This window comes from Sinocyclocheilus rhinocerous, unplaced genomic scaffold, assembly GCF_001515625.1.
Source record: "Sinocyclocheilus rhinocerous isolate Xijiao unplaced genomic scaffold, SAMN03320098_v1.1 scaffold757, whole genome shotgun sequence".
Taxonomy (NCBI): Eukaryota; Metazoa; Chordata; class Actinopteri; order Cypriniformes; family Cyprinidae; genus Sinocyclocheilus; species Sinocyclocheilus rhinocerous.
This window is the reverse complement of record NW_015662957.1, coordinates 1,913,221-1,935,882: the sequence shown is the minus strand read 5'-3', so window position 1 is coordinate 1,935,882 and position 22,662 is coordinate 1,913,221. Positions and strand designations below refer to the sequence as shown.

The window sequence follows — 22,662 nt, the reverse complement described above, 5'->3', positions numbered from 1 at the left end:
TCACCCCTGAGTCCATATGTTTGGTGTAGGAATGGCGGGGTGTTTATAATGAACTTCCACCCCCGTTGTTTGCCAGGCTTTAATGTGTATGATCTTGAGCTTGCCAGCTCTAGTTGGAGGATCAGCCCTTCAGAAACAGTTACAGTTCACCATGGATTTACATCTGACATTTGAAGCTGTGATGTGTGATTCTTTGTGATTCTTTCATACACAGAGACAAAGACAATAAACCTGAAATACTTCATCTACATCCCCACCAGCTGCTGGAGAGGTTCACAGCACATCTACAATATACACTACCATTCAAAAGTATGGGGAAACTGAAAAGATGTTTTTTAAAAAAATAAAATGTACTGCTCAACTGATCAAAAGTGAGTAAAGACATTTAAAATGTTAAAAAAATATTTCGAATAGATGCTGTTCTTTTGAACTTTCTATTTATCAAGAAATCCTGAAAATAAAATACTTTAAAAACAAAATATTCACAAATAATAATGTGTTTTTTTAATTATTATTATTAGAAGAAGAAGACTGGAGTAATGGCTGCTGAAAATTCAGCTTTGCCATCACAGGAATAAATTACTGTACATTTTAGGTTAAGATAGAAAACAGTTATTTTAAACTGCAATACTATTTCACAGTATTACTGTTTTTACTGTATTTGTGATCAAATAAATGCAGCCTTAGGTGAGCATAAGAGATTCTTTCAGTAACATTAATTCAAAACATTATGTTGATAACAGATAATGTGTTTATTAGTTACCACTGATGTCTTTAAACACAAAATCCCTGATGTGCATCTCACAGAGATGAAGGTACACATATAAAAAAATAAATAAAATAAAGATACAAGATAAAAATAAAGTACAAATATGTTTTGAACTAAGGGTACAAATGCTTTGTAGTTCCACTTAGTAATGTTCAATAAATATCTGGATATTGCTGTAGGAGTGTTTGCAAAGTAAAACAATAGACACTAAAACTCAAGTGCTCTTATAACAATGCATAAATGCATTTAAGTGTGAATGCCAAGCACTCCACGAAGGCTACTGTATGAAATGAAAGTTCCACTCTTTTGTAAGGGTAAGACTAGGTGTCTTTACACAGAGTGGCTGAGTGAGAAGATGAAAAATGAAACTTGTTAGAAAATAACACAATGGCTCTTCAAATCCAGCCAAAGAAAAATGAAACATTTTCAAGAAAGAGTAAAACTTATGTCCTGACATATACTCTTAAAAAAAGAGTTTCACAAAAACACATTGTTTTCACTTTGACTCATCCGAACTTGCTTTCAAAGTGCCTATTTCAAGGTTAAATAGATGCATTAGTGGCTCTCAGAACAGCACTGTATTGTACACTGCTCGAGTTACACCCACAGCATTTCAAACTTTTTTGACTAATAAAAGTGCACACGCGGTTAAAGGGTGTAAACATATTTAAAGACCACTGGGCATTTTTTTGGAAAGTTGATGGTCAGGAATTGAATCCACAATAACACTGGGGCATATTTGTGTTATCCTGTGCTGCAGTTTTTGGATGAGGTATTTTACTCTGGGATGTTACTTTGTGCGCATTTGTGTTTAGGGCAGTAAACAGGCAGCGTCAGTCGGTCTCCTGGGCATCTGCCAGAAAGACAGAAATTTCTACAGAAGCCAGAAGTTTCTCTGCTGAAAATCAGAGGGCCAACTACGACACGTCTTGTGCTCTCATATCCAGAACAAAATTCATATACATATACGATACTGGAAGAGACTGGCTGTCCGCCTACTATCAATTGAATCAGCTTTCATTATTTACCATGCACCCAAAAAACACAGAACACCAGAAAAAAGGAAGAGGTGGACAGAATGAGAGTGTTAAGAAATGGATGTGTGGATGTGAAGCTGATGACAAATGACAGGAAGTAAATCACAGAGGAAACGGTTCTCTTTAGAAGAGGCTTTACTGAAGGTCTCTCGTCTTTAAATAGTCTTCTGCTGCTAAAATAATAGTTCATTGGTGCATTACACTACAGTCTGAACTCATCTGTGGGTGGGGACATTCAGACAAGGGGTGAATCATCTTCAGGTTGCTTGTAAAAAAAATTAAAGTATATTTCATTTTTAAAAATAAAATTATATATTTTCCTAAATCATCCATGAAGCACATGGATCAACAGCTCTCAGCATCGCCCATTCGGTCTAAAATGCACAATTCAGCCCTGAGATGTCAAGTTTCTCTAGGTGTGCAGAACCACTCAGGACCCACTATATCATCTGTACATGTGCCTCTCTGGGCCCCTGAGACCCCCAGACGTCAGCTGCATTATCTCATCTTAAATTCCCTGCCCAGGGCCCCAGGCTTCCCGTAACACCTCATTTAAAGACCCCACTGCCCCAAACAGCCGTGAGTAACACTACCTTCTGTTTAAAACCCGCAGGGCCACAGAAGCCAGTGAGTCAGCATTTTTTCATTAATACAAAATGAAAACACAAACACGTGACAGCTTCAAGAGCAAAAATAAATAAATAAAGAATACCAATGTGTAGGACAGATGGTGCAAATAAAAACACCATATCTTCACACCATTGAGAAGGAAATCCCCTATTTTTTAAACAAGGACGTCTGTTGTCGGTCAAACTGAAAAGAAAAAGAAAACATCTAAATGTGGCAAGGGATAAATGATACAGCTCTTTGAGAAGCAGAGCCAGATTTTACAGGGTGGCCTCAAACAAAACATACAGCATACAGTAGGTTCACAAGAGAGACCAAGTAGTCTTTAATCCCGTTCTGCCTGAGCTCATTTCAATGACAATCTCCAGCGATGAAGACTCTAATCAGGGAATTTTAAAGCTGTAATTTAAGCCAGCATTTTCCCCTCTTCCTTTAAGTCGTTTATTTCCCCTGATGCCGGCCCATCTAAACAGTGATAATAGATGATGTGATGAGTGAGACACAGGAACTGAGCTTTAAGCCCTGCTGAAGCTGAAAGGGCCAGAATGGGACTGAGAGCGGTGGGATATGCAATGAGACTATTCTCTGACCAAATTAAATTTTTATCAAGCCATCCCAGAATCCGTTTTCCCCGTTTATACAGTATATGGACCTCCCCGGTCATCATTTTCCTAGCTGGCGTTCTGATAATCAGAAGAGCGGTACGGTCATGTGATCGATTCAGAGGAAACACATTGATAAAATAAATATCTTGAAGTGCTCCTGCTGATAAGAGTGTAAGAGTGAGTGTACTGATACACAAACACAACAGTCTAGACAGCCAGTACTGATAACAGTCATTATGTAATTGCATCACACAGGGTGAGTTTAAAACCAGATGTCATAGGTAGATTAGGCTAATTGGCTTTTAGAAAAAAGTCATGTCTTTAAATTCATCCCATGGCTCATAAATAAGGATGACCCAGTGGCCCAAGGCCAATGAGAGAATTTCAGGCCAGTGGACAGACCTGTCTCTTGCCTTATGCAAATGTTACTGAAGGACTTTCTTAAGACCAATTAGTCTCATACTCATTACATTTTTTCCCCCAAGACTGTTAATATATTAACCAGACCTTGAATTAAGTGTATTAATGCAAACATTGGATATTAAGCTCAGAAAAAAAATCTATAAGTACTAACTTTTTTATGCCCTAAAACATTGAGTAATATGAGTGAGCATTTAAAAAAAAGGCAAACAGCAAATGGTTTTGTAAAAGCAATCTTCACTTACATGACATCAACACAGACTCTGCTAGAGGACCTGAACCTGAACCCATGTTCTCACTCTCTTTTATTACTTCTCACTCACACTAGACACATATCCAAAGTAAAAAAGTGAATTTAACAGCCTTTTCTGCACTCTCACAGACTGTCAAAGGCATTCAGTCTAGACACGCATGCAACATCCATGACATCATTGCCTTGAACTGGAGCATTTGGACCTGGCTGAAACTTCACTTTTGTTTTCAACCAAAGTTGCTGATTTCTGCACAAAATAAAACTTGTTACATCACTATTGAGAAGCACATCTTTTATATATATGCAAAAATCAAATAAAACAAAAGATAAATAAGCAACCGCCTGCCTCAAAGCACATATGGACCCATAAAGGATTGCACACTTCTTATAAAGCAGATGATGCAATAGTGTTCAACATTTTATGAGTCCCAAATAGGCACATCTCACGGGTCCATCTGCAAATAAAACCACGCGCGTCAAGGGAGACACATTTGCAGGGAAAAAATTGAGGTTGAGGAGTTCTGTTATGCAATCGTAACACTGTCATTTTTTATGGGCATTTTAAAAAATGTGCAAGGGACGAGCCAAGAAATGCAGGATGCATAATCTCCTTTTTATGTTTTCTTCATACTGACGCAGAACGCTGGGTCTTTGCGGGGTCTTAAACACCCCAATGCTGTGGCCAAGCATTTACACAAATCAGCCTGTAGAGAGTCTCCACTGCACCCTGGCCAGCTCATTACTGGGAACTTTTAGACAGGTAATGTCATACCGTCACACCAAATCTACACATTAAGACACACTAAAGTGTGACAGATTTGTGGAAGTGGGCAAACATTCAGTATCATTGCCATATGAGCAGTCAACGTCCACCAGGTTAGCATGATCACCTGGCTTCCACATGCCTATTAAACACATGCCTTCAAGACCATTTAACTTTTGTGAACATAATTTTTCTAAATTAACTGTTGCTAGACTGTGAAGAGACAATGAGATCATGTTACAAGCCTTTCCGCTCTCAAAGTCTCCGCAAGAATTCCAGTCACGGTACTTGCAACCACCACAACCAATTTTGTTTTTAGTCGGTGCCTTGGTTTCCTGCTAGATAAAGTTTAGCTGGTCATATGCTCAGATGTACTGTAATGGTCTCCAGGAGGAGGTGAATGTGAGAGAGGAAATGGCCACAGAGCTCAGCTATAGCCGCCCCAGCACAATTATTCCTGTAAATAAGCAGCAGTAGGTGTCTGGAATGTGTCAGCGCATGGGCTCAGACTGGACAACCAGAGCACGACCTCACCTACCACACACACAGTGAGGGCCTGTCCTAAGCATACTTATTCTCAGTAAGTTTCACATAACCTGTGACAGTGTGCAAACACGCTCACGGCTGTCTCATTGGGGTCCTGCATGGATCTATTTATTCATCATGGAATAACACTTACAGGAAGTCACAGTCAGCTTTTTTTCCCCAGCAATAACTGTAAAGTACCAGTGCAGTGGGGCTAAGGCTGGGCTTTGATGACTTCTTTTAAAGAAGCCTGCAGTTAGCCATCTGTGGAAATAGCCAAAATTTACAGATCATGCCTTATAAAGTCCAAAAAATTATTTCTGAAGGATCATGTGACACTGAAGACTGGAGTAATGGCTGATGAAAATTCAGCCTTGCCATCACAGGAATAAACGACACTTTAAAATTTAACAAACTGCAATATTTCACAATGCTTATTTTGAATATTTGATCAAATAAATGCAGCCTTGGTGAGCATAAGAGACTTCTTTCAAAAACTTCTTACTAATTTCATTGAAACTCCTTACTAAAATGAAAGAATATACCTCACATTGTACACTCGCACCATACATAAGCAATAATATGAAATTCAACATCCCTTAAGAACAGATTCTCATATTTAGGCTACTTGTTTTGAGGCATGTTCTACGCTGTACGTTAGCACCATCCATGTTTGGTCATTCTCACATTCGAACATACATCTTCCAGGCTACAGCAAAATCTCGACTAGTCACACATTTATACCACTGCATGGTATATACTGGTTTATACAACAGTTCTTTCTGGTCCTCTAATCTGATTGACTGATAAGAGTGTGATATTCTAGTGATAACAGAACTCCAACAGTTTCACCATCTGTGTCACTCTGCTTGCAGCATTTCTCACAGCGAGTGTAACAGAGGATGCCCAAATCCACTTTAATTTTTAATAAATTACATTTTGTGTTAATAAAGATAACGTCTATTTAAAAAAAAAATTCGACCTACGGCCGAATCACAGCCGTGCCAATATACAGCCATAGCGCACTGCTAATTGTGTGATATTGCTCATATATACCACTCAGCCCTATTATACTTCAAATAAATTGACATCATACAAACCCAAAAGCCCATGTTTCATGTGAAAAGTAAGCTGAAAGACTATGAAACACTATTACCTATATATGCTTTGGAGAGCAGTAAGAAAGCTGGTGCTGACTGCCAAAAGCACAGTGCTATAACTCACCTGGCACTGTAACCAAGGCAACATCACAACAATAGCGGTTACCTCCAAAAATATCAAATCTCGGTTGTTAAATAAAGCAAGTGTGGGCCATTTGACGCACCTCTTAACCAACTTCAGCTGACATGAGAGCCTCTGTCATTGTCTTGCCAAAGTGAATCTATGTCTGGGTTCAGCAATATTTTTGCTCTACCATTTTATAAATGTGTTTAATACACAGAGCTGTAGATAAAAACAAACACAGCTGAGTGTGTGATTAGTCAATGTGCTCATTATGTGTATGTAGTTATTCCAGGTTATGGGTGGGTAAGCTGTCCCCGAGGGGACTGGTGTTGTGTGACTCAGTAACAGGACATATCAACAACCTACCCCTTAGTCAGAGGACTTAGTCACAGCCTACTGACTAGTACACACCCAGTCTATAGCTACACAGTCACAGACACACCACAGACTCCTTAGCACCGGTACACGTCACTGCTTCATCTCCAGAACATTCGTTACTCAAGATCAGTCAGAGACGTGGCCCTGTAGTTAGCGCACTTGCTCTGAGCTATTGAGATGAGGCCCTCATAAATGGGCGACTTAAAACCCTGATCCCATTCCCCACATCATTTCCTGTCTCTCTAATGTCCTATAAATACAGCAGTACAAAAAGATTTCACTGACAAACCCAAATTTAGGAACAAACTCATAAAACATAAAACAAACAGACAAAAGATTTTCCTAAATGCACCCTTACTTAATAAATCGCAGTTCATTTTAAATTATAAGTCCATGTGAACTGGAAGTTGCTGCCAACTTTATTTCAGTATGGTTACATATTTCCAACTGAAACAGAATATTGAGTAGAGGCAAAAAATTTTTTCAGAGGATTAACTTGCATGGATTAATTGTTGACTTTAAGACTAGCAATGTGCGCTAACAAAATAAATATTGTAATTTTTGATTTCATGCGGACTTTAAGCTAAATGAAATTGTGACGTAATTACGAAAAAAATAAGTTCGCAATTCTGAGAAAAATAGTCAGAATTAGGAGATATAAGCTTGTATAAACTTTTAATTTAAACCTTTTTTTATGATTTTTTCAGAATTGACTTTTTTCCCCTGAATTCTGAATTTACATCTCAGAGGGGTTTTTTTCTGCCATGGAACAAACAAAGATTACCTTTTTTCTCGCAATTCAGACAATTTATTCCTTATTAAGTTTATATCTCACAATTTGGGCGTTTCTTTCTCTCTTTCTTTCTTTTTGGTCAGAATTTCCAGAAAAAGTCTGAATTGTGAGATAAAAAGGTAATTGTGATTATTATTACAGAGCAGTTGTTTATTTGTGCATGTAATAATGTTAATGCATATTGTGATATTCATATATTGTGTCTATTTGTCTTTACATTTGAATACATTTTAATAAACAATGTTGGAACCCAAAAAGTTTGTATGCATGCTCTTTAGTTGGTATACGCATAAGAAAATTTTCACATCAGTTTTTTGTCTTTATAAATACCCATTTGTTCCTCTCTCGACATAGGATGAAATGCAAAGAATTTAGGATCAAATCCTAATCAAGACCCAGATTCTTTTATAACAGTGACCTTAACATCTCTGTCCCTCTGGTCAGTATCATCAGTCATAATTTCCTCATCATTTCATCTGCTTCTATAAAAATGGAACAGACAGACCAAGTACAAACAAACTGTAAAGGGCTGCTCGGTAACATAGTCCAATTGTTTCATGCTTACATGTTATGCTTTTGCCAGAAGTGCTAGTGAGGTCCGGTTGGGACAAGCTGTTGTTGTTGTTGCCATTCTCCACGTCTCCTGTCTTTTCCATGGGTGGGGTGTTTGAATTCTGTGCTGTCTGCTCACCGGTTTTATTCCCTTCTGAGGCCAAAAAACACAAACACAGAGGAGAGAGAAAGAAAAGAAAAGTTACACAGAGATTACACAGAGCTTTGCTTACATATCGATTTCTAAATTGTCTTGATGCAACAACAGTACAATGTGGATGCTCAGTTTAGAAATGTGTTTATATTTGCACCAGCTATTTTGCTAGATCATCACTTTGCATGCACGCTGTGCTCACGTATCTGAGAAAGCACATTCATGCGGTCAGCAGCATGTGTTTGTGTGTGCGTGTTTTGTAAGTTAGAGCTAGAGCCAAGTGGTCTTATTATGTGGCCTGGTAATTATACAGGGCTGTCTGAGGAGGCTAAAGCAGCATGACATCAAAGAGGGTCAGGACTGGGTCTTAGCGAGGAGAAGCGCTGTGTTTAGCTGAGCTGAGTGCAACTGAGCTCTGCTCCATCCTGGCCTCTGGCCCATACCTACCCAAATGGAAGCCAGCTGGGCTTTACTCGCTGTCTGATAAACACACAGCATCTCCTGTGGAACATCAGTCCACTGCTCTCTGTTTATTTCCTTTAGTGACTCTCTGCCTCGTTTTGCTTTACTGGATTTTGGCAGACTCCAGTTTCTACCTTTTTTGTGTGATTGTGTTTAGGGATTTCTATTCCTTTTTCTTAAACTCGTCAATTTTGTCGACAAGAGGATTACTTTTTAAATATATTACCTTAGCAGGGTCAAGATTGACAACAATTGATTAGCCATCCACAAAGGGCTATTAGGAGTTTTGCATGGTAAAACCCTCTCAGAATGTTTTAGATCTGTAAAGGATTGCAGATACAGCATTCAAATGGATGTCTTTTGCCATTGCATAGCATCTTGCACTGTTTTTGAGTGTAAACTAGTTCATAAACAATTTTTAAACTACTAAAAACATGTCAAACCAGGGGCAGATCAACCCCAAACCAACCTGATTATAGAAAGCTTCCTGACCAATTATTTTACTAGTTGTTCAAGCAAACCACAGACTAGTCTATTTAAAAAAAATTATATATATATATTGCTTGTAGTTAAAAAAATTATAAAAATGTATATATGTATTTTTGAACATGTAGTTTTTAAATAAAAAATTAAATCCCTTGACCTTGGTGAAAGAGAGCCAGAAAGATAAATAAAAGGGAGAGAGCCGAGTTTGAGTGACAGGGATCTTGACCTATCAGTATCAGACAGATCTAGCTGCTGACAGAACTGTAACCATACGCTCTTATTTATTTTCTCTACTAAACTCTTTCACCTCTGAGCAGGCAAACCCAGACGACTCACGAGGGGCTTCCATCTCCCATTTCCTCAACCAAAACTCCAACAACAGACAAATTGTCAGGGCCTGAGCTCATAGCTCACAGAAACTTCAACATTCTCTCCTCCTCAACCTCAATGACAAATAAAAGTACAGCTTGTTTGCAACACTTCATGCCAGCAGCACAAATGTCCCTTGACACTTTGCCTGCTGAGGTCTCAAAGCATCTCGTGGTTCTGTGCAGGCCCCTGGGCAGTATATCCTGTATGTGCATCTGCCTGTGTAGTAATGAAGGAGCTGGAATTGGTAAGTCCATATCTGGAAGCAACTGCTGACAGGGCAGAAAAAGTCACAATAACACCAGCAAAAGTCGCAAAAATCAACCTCTAACCACAACAGAGAACGTGCGAGCTTAAAAAGTTTATTTTGTGAATCAAGAAAATAAATACATATATTAGTATATTAAATATATAACATACAGGGTAATAAGAAAGTCTAAGTCTATAATTTAGCAGTAAGAGCACAAAATATTTGACAATGGAATTCTGTGATTGACCAATCAGAATCAAAGTATTCAAGAAAGCTGTGTTATAATACACATTCAATTATTAGAGGAAAGCAATACAGAGACAAAGAAAGAGAAAAGTGAGAGAGTGAAACCTGCAGAGTTCAGAGAGTTTATAAGCTGATGTGGGTGAGTGTGAGAGCAGCGCTGGGGCTGTGGACAGACAGGGATCACGTTTATGAACCATTTTAGCTTTAAAACACAGACCAAAAGTTACTGAAGCCTGCCTCAGTAACGCTGCTGAACAGAAGTCTGCTTTTATACCGCTGTGGCACTGAAGCGTGCGTCAGCTCCTTCCGTTCTCCCATTGCTGTGGATCACTGAGCATTAGCAACTAGAACCCAGCAGTTATCAAAGGCAGAGCTTTAATTCCTCATCATAATCAAGCCGTACAGCAGGCAGGGGAGATTTACTGCGCAGGCATCATAGTTTCAGCTCAGCCTTCCGTATTATGTGGCGAGGAATTTCAAGAACCTGCACTTAATGATCTCAGCAATTACGCCACGTTTGCAAAAGCCTTTCGGAATCAGACGTCTGGGTTAACGATCCAGTGCTTTAGACACGCTAGTTGCTTTAGAGCTGGCCAAGTACATATAAAAAAAATAAATAAATAAAAATTTGCAAAATGTGATGGACTAAGGTATGTATATAGGCCATTACTTCTACATGCAACGCGTGTGGACCCTAGAGGCAGAAAATGTGTGGAAACTTTACACGACTTGTAAACAGGGCTCATACATTTTCCAGCAAACAACATAAGAACATAGGAATAAAAATATAGTATGTGGGTAATGGTCATAAAGACTTTATGGCATGAAAGGCATTGCGCTACATGTAATGTTCGGTGTTGTGGAGGGGGGGGGGCACCTCAATTTTTAATAGTACTTTTCCCACGACAACAGGAATGAGGTGTCTTGTGGTAAAGACTACTTGGAAAAATGTACATCAGCATCCTATTGGTACACAATCCCAGTGACTGTTTACAGCGATATTCTGTAGTACACTGGCACACGTTCTTTCTTAAAGAGATAGTTCACCCAAAAATGATAATGACATTAATCTTCAGTCTTTTTTTTTCTGTGGAAAAAAAAGCGAGTGATTTGAGTATTGTTTCAACTTCTTTTTTCTACAGAATGAAAGAAATCATTTGGGATTTATTTATTTTATAAAATATCTACCATGTTCACAGACGGAAGAAAGCCATTAAAATTTGTTTGAGTAATAATTTTTTTTCCCCTTTCAGCATGAACTGTACTTTTAAAGGTGGAGTGTGTCATTTCTGCACCACTAGCATCATTTAACGGAACCGCAAAAATAATATCCATTTCAAATAGATATTCACACCACAAACTGGTTGAGCAAATGAGTTTGGATGCTCAAACAACCACTGAGTTTACACTTTTCAGGGACATCGACCTATAAATAATCTCTTCTGCATATTAAACTAGGACAAAAGTATATCATCCAAAAAATGACACACTTCACCTTTAAAGAGTGTGCAGAATGACGAATGTTCTGCGGGTGTGTATACCATCCGTCGGTTACCAGGCCAAGACACTCATGCACGTCTGATTCTGAGTCAGTCTCCCTGCCTGAAGCACTCCATGTGCCTCTGTGTCTCTCTTTTTCTCAATCTCTTTCTCTCCTTTCTGTGGTTTTGCCTTATTTACTCCTGAGGTCTGGCAGAGCACACTGAGACTTTCTATAATCTTTGAGCAGTCAGGTATGAGGCCTGGTATTAGAGACTGAGCAGCCATGTGGCTTTACAGCGACACTTTGAAATACGCTCAACCCTCAAGCCCCAGCCTTTCTTTATTTTGTGGCAGAGTTGCTCTGTCCTCACCAACCCTTACTAATGCTCTTTCAGAAGAAACAGACAAAAGAGAAACAGAGAGAGACTGACAAGAGACTTAGAGAAATTTCACACCCCCATGCGTCTCAGTGGAATAGCTGAACTGAAGACTAGGCGAGAGACATGCTTGAATTAGAACTTTCTCCAACTCTGATATCCAGAACTTCTCCTTTGACTCGATGAGACCTCCCCTAACAGTGGTGACTGTAAATTCAGCTTTTAATGGAATACAAGAGATTACACTATTTCTCTTGTGCAGCAGCGAAAATATTATCCCTTTCAATCTAGAGATAATTTGCAGAGTTGAAGTGTAAAACTTGCATCTTCACTATTCAGCGTGTGCCTAGAGAAAAATGTATTGAGTAACATGACAAAAAAACTGTTAAATATCAGGCGATCTCAGAGGCGGGCCTAAAGGAGCAGTGCACCAGCCACTTGTGTTGGGAGTTAATTACTTGTCATTATCCTGACTAATTAAAACCATCACTCTTTAAAATCCACCGAGGGTGATATCGTGCTAGCACAGTGCGAGGATGGGAAAAACAAGGGGGAGAGGTAAAAGAAAAAGTACAGATGAAATGAAAGGCATAAAAATTAGGTCGATTTTATGCAGCTGTGGGCTAATATTATCATCGGCTTCAGGTTTGGCAGACAAGGTCCGCTGTAGCTCTGCAGGCATCTGGAACAATGTGCTGGCCATGGGGCACAGAGAACAGAGGGATACATTGGGAATTGGAAGGCTGCAGAATCAAACTATGCTGCAGGCTACGTTCCTCAAATTCACAATTGGTGTACTTGAAAGATCACTTTGAGAAAAGAAGGTGATAAACACCTAATTTTATGTTAAAATGCAAATATAGAGGGTGAAAACAGGTCATCAAGGGCAGATTCCAAATGCGTTGTATCATGTCTGCATAATAATTGAGATTTGTCTCTCTTAAATCGTTTAATGTGCAAAATGTGACATGTAACAGTACAAGATGGGAGCTGCTATAGATTATATAAAGTGGAAGCTGTGCTTTCATGAGCTTTCACATTTGTAAGTTAAAGTTAATAAGTTAAATTGTAGTTAAAATCTGAGTCAGTATGAAGTATGTGTGTGTGAGTGGTCAGAAATGTGTAGATGCAGGGCTCTAAACTAAACTAACGTTTTTGCAACCACTTTTCTGGGAAGTGACTAAATTGTGCACTGTTGCACTGATGCAAATTCAAAATATTGCAGTAGTAGGCTAATTTAAATTTTATCATACTTGTATTATATATAATATTAGTTGTTAGAAAAATCACTATTAAAAAATATAAAATATTATTAATAATATAACTACTATTATTGTTTTTTGTCTCTTTTTTGTGCTCCTTACAATAATCAGGTGATGGTGCTACCATTTGTAATACTTTTCAACAGTGCCAACTGTCTCATGTGTTAGCCTAGAGCCCTGGAATAACTAGATCAGAACCTACTGCACCAGATGTGAGCCAATCTCTCTCTCTCTGCATTATTTTATTTTGCTGTTCAACAATCTGGAACTGTGTACCATGCAAGTTATATTTCAGCCATGTGGTTGATTTTTGCCAGGCCCTTGAGTCAATTAACCTCAGTCACTACTCCAAGAAACATAAACTCACTGACTGTTGCATATTTATTCACATTTATCTGTATCTTACTCAACGCACTGCAATAGCATTTAGTGCAACAGTAAACAGGTGGTGGCACTTATTGGAGCATCTCAGATGGATTACAGCAGAGCGCCTCATTTAAAGCCCACATTCATCCTCCCCTGTTACACATTTGTGAGCCCATCATGACTTTGACACAATTTTTTTTTTTTGCGATGACCCCTCAGGGATGTAATTAGGGGAGCAAAAAGAAAATAATTAAGCAAACGTCTGTGGTTGATCCTCTGAAGAGACATGCTGATAACTATGGTAACATCTTCACTAAGCTTGGCTCTGAAACAATAGAGTCTAATCTGGGCTTGTAAACTGGCCAAGAGTAAAAACACACGCTTGGGGGAGATGGCTGGAGCTTCAAAGAACTGTTTTGGAATTTATCCAAATTCACAGATTATTTCTAAAGGAGCAGTGCACCAGCCACTTGTGTTGGGAGTTAATTACTTGTCATTATCCTGACTAATTAAAACCATCACTCTTTAAAATCCACCGAGGGTGATATCGTGCTAGCACAGTGCGAGGATGGGAAAAACAAGGGGGAGAGGTAAAAGAAAAAGTACAGATGAAATGAAAGGCATAAAAATTAGGTCGATTTTATGCAGCTGTGGGCTAATATTATCATCGGCTTCAGGTTTGGCAGACAAGGTCCGCTGTAGCTCTGCAGGCATCTGGAACAATGTGCTGGCCATGGGGCACAGAGAACAGAGGGATACATTGGGAATTGGAAGGCTGCAGAATCAAACTATGCTGCAGGCTACGTTCCTCAAATTCACAATTGGTGTACTTGAAAGATCACTTTGAGAAAAGAAGGTGATAAACACCTAATTTTATGTTAAAATGCAAATATAGAGGGTGAAAACAGGTCATCAAGGGCAGATTCCAAATGCGTTGTATCATGTCTGCATAATAATTGAGATTTGTCTCTCTTAAATCGTTTAATGTGCAAAATGTGACATGTAACAGTACAAGATGGGAGCTGCTATAGATTATATAAAGTGGAAGCTGTGCTTTCATGAGCTTTCACATTTGTAAGTTAAAGTTAATAAGTTAAATTGTAGTTAAAATCTGAGTCAGTATGAAGTATGTGTGTGTGAGTGGTCAGAAATGTGTAGATGCAGGGCTCTAAACTAAACTAACGTTTTTGCAACCACTTTTCTGGGAAGTGACTAAATTGTGCACTGTTGCACTGATGCAAATTCAAAATATTGCAGTAGTAGGCTAATTTAAATTTTATCATACTTGTATTATATATAATATTAGTTGTTAGAAAAATCACTATTAAAAAATATAAAATATTATTAATAATATAACTACTATTATTGTTTTTTGTCTCTTTTTTGTGCTCCTTACAATAATCAGGTGATGGTGCTACCATTTGTAATACTTTTCAACAGTGCCAACTGTCTCATGTGTTAGCCTAGAGCCCTGGAATAACTAGATCAGAACCTACTGCACCAGATGTGAGCCAATCTCTCTCTCTCTGCATTATTTTATTTTGCTGTTCAACAATCTGGAACTGTGTACCATGCAAGTTATATTTCAGCCATGTGGTTGATTTTTGCCAGGCCCTTGAGTCAATTAACCTCAGTCACTACTCCAAGAAACATAAACTCACTGACTGTTGCATATTTATTCACATTTATCTGTATCTTACTCAACGCACTGCAATAGCATTTAGTGCAACAGTAAACAGGTGGTGGCACTTATTGTAGCATCTCAGATGGATTAAAGCAGAGCGCCTCATTTAAAGCCCACATTCATCCTCCCCTGTTACACATTTGTGAGCCCATCATGACTTTGACACAATTTTTTTTTTTTGCGATGACCCCTCAGGGATGTAATTAGGGGAGCAAAAAGAAAATAATTAAGCAAACGTCTGTGGTTGATCCTCTGAAGAGACATGCTGATAACTATGGTAACATCTTCACTAAGCTTGGCTCTGAAACAATAGAGTCTAATCTGGGCTTGTAAACTGGCCAAGAGTAAAAACACACGCTTGGGGGAGATGGCTGGAGCTTCAAAGAACTGTTTTGGAATTTATCCAAATTCACAGATTATTTAGCCAGTACAATAGAGGAGGGGGAAAAACACTGTAAGCTCATTAAAAAAGAAAATGTCTGGTATTTAACAGGCTTTAGGGAGGATTTAACAGCACTATATCTTGTGCTTGGAAGTTTCTGTGAGGAGATAGAACAGTGCGAAGAAAGTGGGGGGTCTGTATCTCCGTTTCAAGGCTTGGCATCTCCATGCGTGACATGCCACGTCTCCTGGTTCTCTTTAACATAAAAACATTCACTTTTGCACAGTCACGCACCTCTGCTAGCTCCAAAGCAGCAACAGGAAGTTTCAAACACACAGTTGTGAGTGGCCAACAGCTGCCTCATAGGTCAGCATTGATCTGTGCTCGCTCTCTCTTTCTCACTTGCTCTCTCATTTGAACCCTCTCAGTCAAAAAATCCAAATGTTCTCAAAAAACGCTTGCTAATTTGCCATTTTAACAGTAAGATTTATGGCTGAAGTGAAAGCTGCAGGAATCCCCCCCCCCACCTGAGAATCTCGATAGCAACTTAAAGCCATCAGGCTAGGCATCAAAGACAGACCTCACAACGATCCAACATGATGAAATCTCCTCAATCTTTCCCATACAAAGGAGACCGGCGAGTGATATCTGCCCCAGACATGTCAGGAGGAGCCAAAATATACATCTTGAAAAGCCAGCTGAGCATTTGCAAATAATTATGTAGTGTGAATGTCAAGCCATTTGAACAAGAGTGCTCAAGTGTGTCAGAATATACATCAGTGGCCCATCGGTGACTACTGTCACTTGCCAATATAATTTACACTAGAGTGTTTTACTGGACTGCGTTAGAATTAGCACCTCAAAATGGAAATTCAAAACTTTTTTTCTTTATGAAGATACACCAAAAATACCCCCTGATGAGACGAACTTCCAATTGTAACACAAGAAGCACCAAAAATATTTTTTAAGAGAAGAACGTTGACACAAATTTTTTACTAGACAACCACAGACAAGACCTAAATTTTTAAGCATTCAAAACACAACAACACAAAAAGGTTTAATAATAGATTTTACAGTTAAGGAATCTAAATGAAAATTGTCAGTGGGCTTTAGTTAAATAGTTCTTATATTTTATGTTTTCATTCTCAAAATTGTATTTTAATAAAGTATTTCTCTTGGTTCACACACACATAAACTGTGGCTCACTCACAAGTGACAAGTATATGTGATCATGCCAAGAGAGAATTTTCTTAAGAAATGAAAGAGAACCTACTTAAGAAATGCTAATAAAACCGTCCTTCAATCTGTACAGAATGTGTATTAATTTAATTTAGAAAGAATTGATTTATATAATAGTTCTTTGATCAAATGAATTGCACCGTTCTTAGAAAGTTGATTATTAAAATTGTTGTCTACCACTAAATTGTGGTTTCTTTAACAATTTTTAAGCATTCAAAACACAACAACACAAAAAGGTTTAATAATAGATTTTACAGTTAAGGAATCTAAATGAAAATTGTCAGTGGGCTTTAGTTAAATAGTTCTTATATTTTATGTTTTCATTCTCAAAATTGTATTTTAATAAAGTATTTCTCTTGGTTCACACACACATAAACTGTGGCTCACTCACAAGTGACAAGTATATGTGATCATGCCAAGAGAGAATTTTCTTAAGAAATGAAAGAGAACCTACTTAAGAAATGCTAATAAAACCGTCCTTCAATCTGTACAGAATGTGTATTAATTTAATTTAGAAAGAATTGGTTTATATAATAGTTCTTTGATCAAATGAATTGCACCGTTCTTAGAAAGTTGATTATTAAAATTGTTGTCTGCCACTAAATTGTGGTTTCTTTAACATTTCTTTATGTAAAAAGAAACATTCCGCCCCCCATCATATACAGTAACTGCTTTCCGCACCATTGACCACAGCTTTGTGAAAGATAATGCAAAATGATCTGATGAAAACAAGATGCACAGATATCAAAGGAATTTGTTGTCCTCTTGCTGTCTCCAGCGTCTACAGTACTGTATATCTATGAAGTTCTCTTATATTTGCACATCATGTAAAAACTCTTACAGGGTCTGTGGACACATTCATAAAGTTTAAAAACAAACAGAACTCTGTCATCGCCGTCAAATCATAACTGAATTCAAGCAGAATCAGAGATGCTGGCAGTTTGTCAAGTTTTAAATTACACGAAAAGGCCTTTAGCCTTAATTCTTGTTAATTAATGAAAAAAAAAAAACATTTTCGAAATAGCAAATCCTTCAGTGTCTCTAGCGAAAACAGCTTTAGTCATGCACTCTGGAGAGCAGTGAGTTAGTGTGGATGTTTCATCTCCCACAGTGAGTCAGGCCTGTACACTGAACTATGGCACTAAAGCTAAAGAAGGCAAGTCAATGAAGGCAGTGTTCAGCCTTGGAAGGTCGCCATATCCGTAATCAGGCGGCCTCATGCAAGCTTGTGTTTTCATAAAGTTCTTTAGACTGAGTCCAGATCCTGTTGGACTTTACTGTAAAAATTGAAAAAGCAAAAACGATCATTTAATTTTAGACAAAAACAAACACCTTAAGCTAATGTTTAAACGCCCCGAGATGAGAATTCCTCAGAGCCCAAATGAATGTGCTTCATGTTGAGGCACAAACCTCAAATATTTAGGAACAATTCAGAGCTAAATCTAATTAGCAGTTATTGGGCAGATCGCATATATGCCTGGTGGCCTAATTTTGATTGTGGCTGGCTTACCATGGTGCATTGGCTCTGGCAATCACACAGGAATCAACACGCTCACTTGTTTTTGAAGCACTGTTATGCAAATGGAGGATTGGGCCAAGACTTGCCCTCTTCCACAGTAATTACGAGGCCTCCGCCTGCAGATCTGATTCCTGTGGAGAGGACTTTGGCAGTTTGCAGAGGTGGTGCGCTCAAAGCCACTTGTTGTTCGCACACGTGCGTGTATGAATACACATGTTCACAGGCTCCCAGACCAAAGACTGTTTGGTTGTACACACACAGGCCATGCATATTCTGCAGTGCCCTTTGTATAGAACACCATGACTAATCTGGAACTTTGACCCCTTGCTACTAGGACAGTATGGTGGATCTGAAAAGCATTTCCAAGTGCCTCATTCCTCTTCTGGAATTCAGAGACCCTGAGTGCCTTACTGACAAACCAAAGCACACTGAACCCCATCCACTGCAAAGCATGATTCCAAAGCTAAGCAAAGCACATATTCTTCAAACCACTAAACGCCTCACTAGCACTGTGAACCCTGTTTGCAGACTTCCACTAGCCGAGCACAAAAACAATAGTGTCTACTCCTATTAGCTCTGTTCTAAATCAAGTGACCAGCCTTGCTGCCTACATACAGTAGGCTGCACCCGAAATGGAAGGGAATTTCAAATATATAATGTAGAAATATATATAATATAATGCAAGTGAAAAGATTATTAAGATTATAAGCATTTAGTGAATAATATTTATAACACACACACACACATATATATATGTATATATATATATATATATATATATTTATAGCATACACTACTAAACCAAAAAGAAGAAAGAAATGACTACTTTACAGAAATTAATACTTTTCTTCAGCAAGAATTCATTAAATTAATCAAGTGATAATAAAGTTGGTCACACTTTATTTTAAGGTCCAATTCTTGCTATTAACAAACCATTAGCTACGACTTTTGCCTCGATAAACTCCTAATTTGCTGCTTATTAATAGTTAGTGAGGTAGTTGTTAAGTTTAGGCATTGGGTAGGATTAGGGATGTAGAATATGGTTATGCAGAATATGTGCTTTATAAGTACAGTTCTAATAAACAACCAATATGTTAATAATAGGAATGCTAATAAGCAATTACTTAATAATGAGAATTGGTCCCTATACTAAAGTGTTACCGTAAAGTTACTATTTCAAATAAATGATGTTCTTTAGAACTCCTTTTATTAATAAAAAAAATCCTGAAAAAGTTTCTCACAGTTGAAAAAAAAAAAACATGTTAAGCAGCATTCAATACAGATAATAATAAGAAATTATTTGTAATACATGTATTAGAATTATTTTTTGAAGAATTGTGTGACACTGAAGACTGGAGTAATGGCTGATGAAATTTCAGCTTTGCAGTCAGAGGAATAAATTATATTCAAAATGATATTTACATGTTAATATATAATTAATATTAGTAATTATTAATATTTTAATAATTAAATTTTTCACAATATTCTTCAAAATATCTCGGTGACATGAATGATGACAGAATTTTAATTTTTGGGTGAACTACCCCTTTAAGAGTTTGAAAATGTTTGAAAAGCAGCATCAAGTTGCTTCCTACAGTGGTTGCTCACTAGGTTTTGGAACAGCTATTATTGTACGTGTCTATTCTAAAAAAAAAAGTTAAAAAGGTGTTTTAGAAAATCATAATCATCTTAGTATATTTGCATCTCATTACAGCATCGCCATCGCACTGCATGGACCCGACCACAGTAAAGGATCAGATGAGAAGCAGACATCTGCCTCCTAATTTTGAATGCCTGGCAGTTACACACTATGCCTCACATTATTTATGCAGATATATTGCATTTATTATATCAAAGTTTAAATAGAGTTTTTAATCATTGTACTGAATGAATAATATTTATAAACAACATTTCTGTCGCTGAGCCATTTTTTCAATGAACTCAAAGCAATGCATTCTGGGATTGTATTCTCCACGTAGGATACATGAGATGCTGCCTTGTAAGTTGGTTTAAAAAGGTATCTTAGCAGCCATTATAATTAAGTTGCCTACCTTTTAGTATAGCCTTCATTTCTGAAGTGTGCCTATGATGCCTACACATGAAGCTGACTAGCCTTTGCTCGTGATCAAGTGTTTCTGATCCACTTATTAAAAACATATTAAAGTTACATCCAGAGATCTGCTAGCTGTGTTTGTTGTACCTGGACATGACGCGGTGAGAGTTTCCATGGGCCGGCTGTCCGGTTGGGCTCCATCTGGAGGTTCGGGCGGGCTGACACTGTGGCTGTGGTCCTCCTTGGACATCTGTTCTTGAGCCAGGTGCCAAGTGACTAGAAATTACCCTGCAAAAGAAACATACAGATGAAAACGAGGCTAAAACTTGCGAACACACAACTGTCCTTGTTCCCACTATCGCTTTTCCCTCCTATTGTTTGGCTCATGTCAGTGGGCCAAAGCACTTAAAAAACAACCAGCGGCTTGGGAAATAATGCTTGGCACAAGAAGAAGAAACTAAAATGGCACAATGAAGCAGAACATGGCCAGAAACTATCAATATACTGTATGGTGTGCTATGATACAATAGACTTGTGCAAACGTTCAAGTCATTAACTAAATAAAGAAATAAACATAATTTTGATGCTCAGACCATGGCATTCCTGTGGTGAACATGCAATTTCAAGAGTTTCTTTAATTAAAACGTCATGTGCTACATGAATACTTATTTAGCTTCTTATAACATTCACTTCAAGACATGATAAAGTTACTTCATAACTACTAAACGCTTCACTAAGAAGTATAATATTAGAATTTTGCATGAATCACGTGCAGCACACAGAACACTATGACTCTGTTGGTTTTCATGTTGTGGTTTGTCTCTGGCGAGTCTCTGCACGCTCCAGCTAAAACTCACTCAAACCTGTTGAACGTGTCCACAGTTCACTTTATAGACAAAAGTGAAATGTAAAACAAAACTGTCCAAACGTCTTACCTGCAACGGTCACTCGGTACCAGTGTTGTTTCAGTGATGCATCTTCTAGTGCTCGCAGAAAACAAACTTTCAAGTGTCCCGTTCAGCGGGGAAAGGTCTTTTCTTTCTCTTCATGTATTTCTCTCTTCAAGTATTTGAGTTGGTTTACTATTTACATGGATGTTGACACTCGCTGTTCCTCATTTGTTAGTTTATCTCGTCAGTTAACTCCAGCGCTGAATACATGAAAAGATTTATCTACGTCTTCAAACTCTCTCAGAGCCCCCCAAAAAATTTGACAGAAAACATCGTAAAGTAGAAAAAAAGAGCCCGTTTTTCTCACAACACTAAAGAAAGCCAAGAAATGAAAAGTTTTTTCCTCTCAAATCCTAATTTCCAGTAATGATGAAAACTCTTGAGGTCGCTCGCCAGTGTTAAGAGCTCATGCACTGTCGCTCAGAACTCAAGCAGCAGCAGCAGCAGTCGCGCACTCAGCTCGAGACTGTTCGACAGGAAATGACATTGAGGACTGACTACTCTGACTCCCTGCAGGCAAGAGATGCCTGTACTCCACAATTACACTGATTACACTCTCCAGGACCACATTATAAACAAAAACACGTCAATACAAAACAGAAAAGAATAATATAATATAATATAATATAATATAATATACACAGTAAAGTATATAAATGTACAATCTTATATTATTATAATTCTGTATTATGTATCATAATATTATATTAAAATGAGGTATTATGTGATTATATATATATAGCATTCATATTACTTTTCATATTACTTGTAGATATTACTACACTTCAAGTGACGTTAACCTGTGGCAAATTCAATTAAATGGCTATGATTTGGAAAGGCACACGTCTTAATAAAAGGTCTAACAGCTGAAAATGCATATTGAAACAACTAGAACTCTTCCTAGAGCTGGCCTCCTGGCCAAACTGAGCAACTGATGGAGAAGGGCCATGTCTAGGCTGGTGACCAAGAAGCTGATGGTCACTCTAGTTGAGCTCCATGATCATATATGCAGATGGGAGAAACCTACAGAAGGACAAACATCACTGCAACACTCCATCAACCTGGGCTTTATGTCGGTGTGGCCAGACTCAATCTTCTCCTCAGTGAAGACACAAACACACACAAAAAAAACACCTAAAGGACCTTTAGATACTGAGAAACAAGATGCTGGTCTGATGAACCTCAATTCCAAGCATAATGTTTGACGGAAACCAGGCACTGCTCATCACCTGCACAGTACCATCTCAAAAGTAAAGTGTGCTGGTAGCAGCCTCATGCTATGGGGCTGGTTTTCAGTGGCAGGTACCGAGAGACTCGTCAGAGTAGAAGAAAAACTCAATGCACCAAAATATTGAGATAGCCTTAATGAAAACCCAGTCCAGAGCATTCAGAACCTCTGACTGGGCAGAAGGTTCACCTTCCAACAGGACAATGA

General features: G+C 38.1%; 1 protein-coding gene across 3 annotated transcripts in view; it reads right to left on the bottom strand.

Annotated features, from left to right (window-relative positions):
* mdfi (MyoD family inhibitor) overlaps nucleotides 1-22,662 on the bottom strand; it is a 39,623-nt gene that overhangs the window by 5,427 nt on the left and 11,534 nt on the right. Inside the window, exons 2-4 of one of the 3 annotated variants that reach the window (XM_016538870.1) lie at nucleotides 21,213-21,384; nucleotides 20,425-20,565; nucleotides 7,960-8,100 (exon numbers count right to left, since the gene is read on the bottom strand). In XM_016538870.1, the coding sequence (XP_016394356.1) occupies nucleotides 7,960-8,100; nucleotides 20,425-20,527 (244 nt within the window). In that variant the 5' untranslated portion in view covers nucleotides 20,528-20,565; nucleotides 21,213-21,384. Of the gene's footprint in view, nucleotides 1-7,959; nucleotides 8,101-20,424; nucleotides 20,566-21,212; nucleotides 21,691-22,662 lie in introns of those variants that run through there. The other 2 variants (XM_016538869.1, XM_016538871.1) reach the window with 2 other exon arrangements.